Source organism: Perissodus microlepis, chromosome 3, assembly GCF_051167445.1.
Source record: "Perissodus microlepis isolate ML-2025 ecotype Zambia chromosome 3, ASM5116744v1, whole genome shotgun sequence".
Lineage (NCBI taxonomy): Eukaryota > Metazoa > Chordata > Actinopteri > Cichliformes > Cichlidae > Perissodus > Perissodus microlepis.
In genome coordinates, this window is record NC_140463.1 from 38,738,082 (window position 1) to 38,745,799 (window position 7,718).

At 43.6% G+C, this 7,718-nt stretch overlaps 1 protein-coding gene across 7 annotated transcripts in view; it reads right to left on the bottom strand.

The window, feature by feature from the left end:
- Positions 1–5,635, bottom strand: part of LOC146391412 (sodium/potassium/calcium exchanger 2-like) — a 48,059-nt gene extending 42,424 nt beyond the window's left edge. The window contains exons 1-2 of one of the 7 annotated variants that reach the window (XM_084924356.1): positions 5,227–5,635; positions 3,106–4,182 (exon numbers count right to left, since the gene is read on the bottom strand). In XM_084924356.1, coding sequence (XP_084780482.1) covers positions 3,106–4,008 — 903 coding nt within the window. In that variant the 5' untranslated portion in view covers positions 4,009–4,182; positions 5,227–5,635. Of the gene's footprint in view, positions 1–3,104; positions 4,183–4,892; positions 5,173–5,226 lie in introns of those variants that run through there. The other 6 variants (XM_084924354.1, XM_084924357.1, XM_084924358.1 and 3 more) reach the window with 6 other exon arrangements.
- Positions 5,636–7,718: the final 2,083 nt, after the last annotated feature.

Consider the following 7,718-nt stretch of genomic DNA (forward strand, 5'->3'; position numbering starts at 1 on the left):
GGATGAGCATGCTATGTCAAACTGCCATAACTTATCATATCAGTTGCACCTAACTAGCCTGATGTTACCCAAAGAACGTTAATGCTAAATGCTAATGTTCTGCTAGTAGTCACATAAACTTGAAAACATTCTTTAAGATTCATATTTTGGGCGTGAATGCATCCATTCACTTGTGCTAGCAGAGTTTATTTTCCACCTCCAAGTAATTCATTCATTGCCTGGTAAATAAGATTGAACTAAACTTCAAGTGCAGCTAAGATTAGCCTGCTGGAAGGAGTGTGAAACCCTTCATATGTTTTCACTCCCCAAACAACGTGAAGCCTTGAACTTGTTAAAATTCAAAGCTGCTGCTCTCCTATTTTACTGCATGTCCAGGTCGGCGTAAGTGCAGACCATTCATAGTTGTGCAAATTGGATTAAGAGATTATAGAAAATTGCACAAACTGATGATAAAACAACTGCACGCATATAACTTTCAGTAGCCTGTGCGTGGCTGTGACAGTTCTCTTATTGTCATGCTAAAAATGTTAAATCTAGGCCCACAGGATTCAAAAAAAAAAAAAAAAAGGAAGAAGAAGAAGAAGAAGAAGAAGAAGAAAGGAGAAAAAAAAAAGTTTGACACCTCTGATTTGTCCAGTGATCGAAAAGCCAACAAAGCTCTCACGGTTAACTTTCTGCCTGGAGGCTAAAGCATTACTTTCTGTGAAAATACAAGAAACAAAGTCATCTATTTTTATGTTACTGGGAGCAGAATAAACAAGACACACAAAAGAAACCCTTTGTGACAGAAACAAAAAAAAGAGCGAGAACGTGGTACAAGCAGTTATGTAATGTGATGAAAGGTAGCAGTCACAGACGGTACAAAACTCACGGATGACTTCTAAATGCAGAACACCAAGCTGGGGGTTCACGTCAAACTCGGGATCTAATATTTCATGGCACTCATGGCATACATGCAGGATTAAACGGCTAGCTGCCAATTATCTTACCAAGCAACCCTCACATATCACAGCACAACATGTCTCTCCTGTTTAACAGTAACACAAAAGTGACATCCCAATCTCTTAAAGAACCAAATAATCTCAGGGAAGCCCCCCCCGTTAAGCCATGTGTTTTACTCAAGGACATGGGACATAACTATACAGCCCAGCGTCCCTTCCATTGCAAGACTGCACCGCTGTATGGAGGATCAGTAACACCTTCGAACACATCCTCAACAATGAACAGATTTAGGGGCTACTCAGTTCATCACAAAAAAAAAAGCACAAAATAAGACTCAGTTTTATTTTGCCTAACATTTTTATGACTCATTGTACCATCCATCGCTCACGTATGAACTTGAGCATACACACATACACACGCACACCTGCTCGTATCAATTAATTCTCAAAATAACACTCGTGCCTTGAAATACACACGTCCCGAAAGTGTCAAAGCTTGATTAAACAAGGGTGTTTAGATGATTATGTTCTAATAATATTTGTGCCTTTGCAGTTCTATTAACCCTGTCGACCCAGACTGCAAAACAAAAATAGGTCAACAGACAGCCTATATAAGTAATTATTTAATAATAATAATATTGCCATTTTTCACACATTTTGCTTCCTTCATAAGGGCGGATGCTGAGACGTGCAGCCGTCGTATCGCTGTCCTCAATATAAGAGAGAGGAAAAAGCTCCGTTTGTTGTAAGGAATGCTGAGATGATGAAGGGCTTTAATCGAATCATCTGTCTTGCTCCCATTTTTTTCTCCCCTCTGTTAGAAGTTGTTTTAACGACAGACACAACACACGCGCAAGCTTCTCTGAGCCAAAGTTCCCAGAATCCATTGCAATTCAAGGTCAACTGACTCTTTTTCTGGCACTTGGCAAGTGCAGTTTTTTTCTTGTGCATTATATGAAAACAATACAGCGTAAACAGCACACAGGTGCAAAAGGTAACTGCTTACATGAAGTAGGTAAATTTAAACAAAAAAGAAAAGGACAGATCAGTTTATTTAAGCGTTTAAGTTTTTGAACAGCAGACAGGTGCTACCGACTTCGAGAGTTTTTCCCTCAGCATTGTGTAACCTGCTGTTTAAATATCACTTATGTACTTAGAATAAATCCCGATTTAGTGAAAGCTTTACAATGCATCCTTCTCCAAATTTCATTTCCATCTCATGTCACAAAGAAATCTAAATTCATCCGGATAATCTCTACACAAGTATCAAATTGCAGTGCGGTGTCTTTTGCCCTCAAGTGTCATTGGTGGGGGGGGCGGGTGAAAGTGAAATGAAGCAACACAGCGATTTCGACTGTTTTTATCCGGGAAGTATTTGATGTTTAAGCCTTCAAGCGAGGAAGGAAAAGAAAAAAAAAGAATTCCACTTAAGAGTAAATGTGAAGACACTCGCACAGGGTTGCCGTGCCAATCCTGAAGCCATTTACTTGGCGTGGTTTACCTCATCAAGCTGCGTGTTTGTGCGCTTCACGTGACAGTTTGGTTTTTTATGTGAGAAATCTTTAACTGCAGGAGAAAAAAAAGGAAAGAAAATCGCTCCTGAGATTTTCCAAAGCATTTGGTTGTCAGACTGGGAAACAATTTGTAGAGCTTAACCCAGAATTACACATTTGATTCTGTTTTATTAATCCCACAGTGGAATACAGTATGCCAGCCCTGCACAGCAGCGACGAGTGAATCATACTGATGTACAATCAGTTTAGCAGTTGAAAGTTCTCCATCCTCAACGCCCACAGAGTTTTGATTATTTTTGAAATAATGAGCGTGTGCGATGGAAGACAGTAAAGCATATGTTTGGCATCACCAGTCACATGCTGGAAGATCTAAGAGATAAGTGAGGAGACAATGGTTCTGTTTGAGAGAAAGGCGTTAGATGCACATCATTTTAAAGCATGTCTCCACAGACAATTTAGGTTTGGGTTATCAAAGCAAGTCTGACTTTATTAGAGTAACATCTAAAGCTGCGTGGAATGACTGAAAGGGATGAATGTGCCCATACCAGAGGAGACATCCGAGGTCATTTCTAGCAGCCAAAAATACTAAAACTAACGTCTGCACACCTACTTTAACTTCTTTATTGTTTGAAACTATAATTTCAACTCACCTTGGGTTGTACCTCTACTTCTACCACTTGGTTCTTGTTCATGCAATCTTTGACAAATCCTTCGACATTGCTGTTGAACTTCATGAAGATCACATAGGCGGCGTAGCCCGTGAGCAGCGTGATACTTTCCCACATGGAGATGACGTTATCCAGGAAGAAGATGATGAGCAAGATCAGATCCAGGATATAGAAGGATACGTCACGGAAGAGCGGCCACCACGTCAAGTTGAGGATCTCCTTGGAGAAGATGGCGCACATCCCAATGACAAAGAGGATGTTGAAGACGGCCGAGCCCACGATGGTCCCGATGCCCACATTGCTGTGCGAGATGAAAACGCCAATGACGGAGGTGAAGAGTTCTGGAGCTGATCCTCCCGCAGCCATGAAGGTGGCGCCCGCAACGTCATCGGAAATGGTCAGCTTTTCTGTGATGACTGTCAGCGCCGGGACAAAGAACTCGTCGCACACGATGGCTAACGCGATGAACATGTAGATCATGCCAAACATGTGGAGGACCACTGCTCCTTGGCGCCTCTGGGAGAGGGTAAAAATGTCTGGTGGGTACTCCCCCTGGCTGTCATTGCTATCTGCTGTAGATTTCATGGCTATTGGCATGTCAGCTGACACGTTGGGGTCTCTCTGGTGTTGGGTAAAAAGTAGGGTCCTGTGTGGGGCCGACTGATGGAGACTCTCCTGGGGGAGCACTGGCTCGCTGACACCTCCTGAGTTCCAGGCAAAGGCACTGTAGGAGACAGCACTTAAGGCCACCAGACTGAAGGCCAACCCCAAGATTCGTGTGGGCCTGAACTTTTTCCTCAGACACCGACGGCCCAGCTGCTTACAGGCAGGACCCAATATGGGTCTTGGCTCTGGAGAATCCATGCAGGGTTGATCTGAACCCATGTCTATGCAGCTTTTGGTGTCCTCTCTCTCAATAGGTGCGCAGAAGAGGGGAGAGTGGCAGAGCAAGTTTCACCGGAGACAACGCATCATGTCGTGTTTGGTTTCAAACTAACTGAAGTGACAGTAGGTGTTTCCCAGGGTCTGGTTTGCCAAATGATGTCGTCATATTCGCCTCTGATGGACAAAACAAGGAAGAAAAAAAATGAATACCGAGCGAGGGAAATTGAAGAGGTGATTTTGATATTTTACACAAGGTTTATTTGGTTGGTTATTAGTGGTCCTAAAAATCTAAGATAAATTAATAATTTGTAATCATTCTATCATAGTCAAACTAAACACACTAACATTAAACAACCAGTAAATCAGTGTCACTGTGGAAGACTCCACTATAAACCCACTCCCCAAAAAACATCAGGCTATAAGGAGACATGTAGCAAACAAGATCCAAGAATTAGAGCCATGCACGTGCGGCTTACTCTGCTTAAAGCATTTTTAATACATATGACACGGACACTGTTTTGAACTGTTTCCATCTGAGAGGATGGAGGCAAGCAGTTAAACAAAGACGCATATTAAGGAAAAATACATGCAGAATTCACATGATCTGAAGTCTGAACATTTGCACGCAAATCCACCATGACTTTGTCATTTTTGGCCTCACAGCGGAACACCATAAGCCCCCCTACTATCGAGTGTATTTCTGAATCAACAGCACTCCACGTTTCCAAGTAAACCAATTCAAACCACAAGATATGCGAGCAGAGAGAAAACTTATCTCACTGACAGATGATTGCAGCTGATCCTGATCGAACCCTTTCAATTCTGATTTTATCCAGCTGTTCAACAAAAATCATAATGAGTTTTTAAATGTATTTATCTATTACCTGGGACGATATCAACACAAAAGGCCGACGGTTTACGGACACCACAGGGCTGCAGTCCAAGATTGTAAACATGTAGCCTCCGACGACGCTGCGCAAGTGGAAGCACATCAAAACACGCACGCCGTGTCCTATTTGACTTTTCACTGATGCTGCACGGATGGTCTGACATACCAGCCCCACTGTCAACTCTTTCCCCCCGTCTGCCCTTCATTAATGCATTCGCCCTTTCAGGGGTATCACCACATCAGAAACAGCTCTAAGCATCACCCTCACGAACATTAAGTTCCCTGCCGCGGCGCATGACGCGTGGACAGGCTGCAGACCGCGTCCTTACCTTTGAAAGAGGCGAGAAAACAGCCGCACGGCACAGCAGCAGTTGCAGCAGGTTGAAATTAGGAAATCGTCTCCGTTGCCCTCTTGCTCTCATTGAGCAAAGTGTGACCGGTCTGAGCTCTCCAGCGACAGAGGAGGAGCTTTAGATTGAGGGGTGGGGTGAGTGTTGGGGAGGTGAAGAATGCGCTCACCTCTCTCCCTCAGAGCAGCAGCAGCAGCATCTCTGCCGTCTGGGATGACAAAGAGAGAAAAAAATCTCCCAGTCGAAACGACCTCTCTAAAGTGGCAGAATATTGTGCTGGGCTGGGCTGACCACGTGAACCTGGCGGTTTATTATTAAAGCCAGGTAAGCGGCAGACAGCGCATCCGTCCCTCCGCTGATCACGCAGTGGGGGCGTTGGTGATGTTTCATTTTGAGGGAGGAGTTGCCGTGGTTACACAGCAAAGGCAGTATTTCCACTGATCTCCCTCCCCCGATGGCGGAACAGGTGGATATGCCTCAGCTTAGAAAATTTGTGTGCATGGCTGGGGTCACCTCAAGGTTACATGCGCGTGATGGATCCATTTCTTAAAGATAACCCTGGAGCCAAGCGATGCAGCACCGCTCATTTTAAAGAGCATGCTCCAGATAGAATTCAGCCTCTCTTTTTTTAACCCCCCCCCCCCCCAAAAAAATTACACCTCTGCTCGGTTTTGGGAAGGTTTGGTTTCTTGCCAAGTGTTTAATGAGATCATTCAGGTCCGCTGTCACATCTTTCTGTTCATCGTGGAAGAGGCTCTGCCCCAGCAGCTTAGCTTGGCTTACCTCAGGATGTAGAAAACAAGAGTAAAACGCAGCTGTTCTGTTTTCTGAATTCTTTCTTTTGCTTGTATGTTTAAACTTTACCGCACGATTATTTACTGGACTGATTTGTAATAATGTGCATTTACTTCCTGGTAGAGCGTGATCAATACATCAGCCCCCAGATTAGCTACTTGATTAGCTATATTATGTTTTATTGGTGGTGGTGTGTGTGTTTTGTTTTGGGGTTGTTGTTTTTTTTGGGGGGGGGGGGGGTTGACACTGGATAGATGACAGGGAAGAAACACCCTTCATGAGTTTTGATATTGCATATTTTGTCCGCTAGAGGGCGCTTTCTTCTGTTGGCCACAGGGCAAAACGCAAACAACCAGCTCATCCCAGCAGTCGGAGAAAAGGTAAAAGAGTTATCCACTTAAATAATTACATTTAGCAATTTTTTTAGGGAAACCTGTTTATGTTTCATGTGTGTAAGAGGAGAAAAAATGGTGAATGTTTCAAATTTTCAAATCACCAAAAATCAATATCAGTCTTAAAAATCCCATATCAGCAATTGTCTACTTCCTGCAGTTTCACTAATTCATTTTCCCCTTCACATTTACTTGGCAAAGAGTTGAACAATATATTATGGATTAATCTGCACACTTAAGCCAGTTACCTTAACACCTCTTTCAATCATCACGTTTAACTACCTTTATAAAAGAAAAATAATTTTACATTCTTTAAATAGGAAATGTTTCTTTCGTGTCTTTTGGGACTTGTCTCTGTCTCACACATACATACATGTTTTATTCATTACTGCTTTTCAAAGGAGCTTGCAAAGAAAAGCGTCTGGACTTCTTTAAGTTGCTTGAAGACGTTTCACCTCTCATCCGAGAAGCTTCTTCAGTTCTAAGGTCAAATGGTGGAGAGTCCCAGATTTAAACCTAGTGGGAGTATCCCCCCACAGAGGGACAAAAGGACCCCCTGATGATCCTCTAATCGCCTGAGCCAGGGTGTGAAACTGGGTGTGGGTCCCAAGCACACAAGCGCATGGCACAACATAGAAGAGCCACCTCCACAGGACAAGACTCAGCTGTCCATCTGCATCTAAAGGACAAGGGTCACTCTTTCGAGGATGCCAATGTTCACATTTTGGACAGAGAGGACAGATGGTTTGAAAGAGGAGTGAAAGAAGCCATCTATGTCCACTGTGAGCGACCATCTTTGAACAGAGGCGGTGGTTTACGACACCAACTGTCTGCCATCTATAATCCAGTTTTGAGTTCCCTCCCCAGACGCCTTAACGCCCACTTACATCCTGGGCCATCTGACCTCAGGAATTCGCATGATAAGGTGGGGCCAGGTTTCACAAAGAGCTCCCCCAAAACCCTGGCTGATTGGGACCCACACCCAGTTTCACACCTTGGCTCAGGCGATTAGAGGATCATCAGGGGGTCCTTTTGTCCCTCTGTGGGGGGATACTCCCACTAGGTTTAAATCTGGGACTCCCCACCATTTGACCTTAGAACTGAAGAAGCTTCTCGGATAAGAGGTGAAACGTTGTCAAGCAACTTAAAGAAGTCCAGACGCTTTTCTTTGCAAGCTCCTTTGACTACAATGACCTGGATGACTGAGAACCTTCACAGACATTACTGCTTTTCATTTTTCATACTTAATTATTACAATTATATTGCATAAGCAAAATGCCAAAA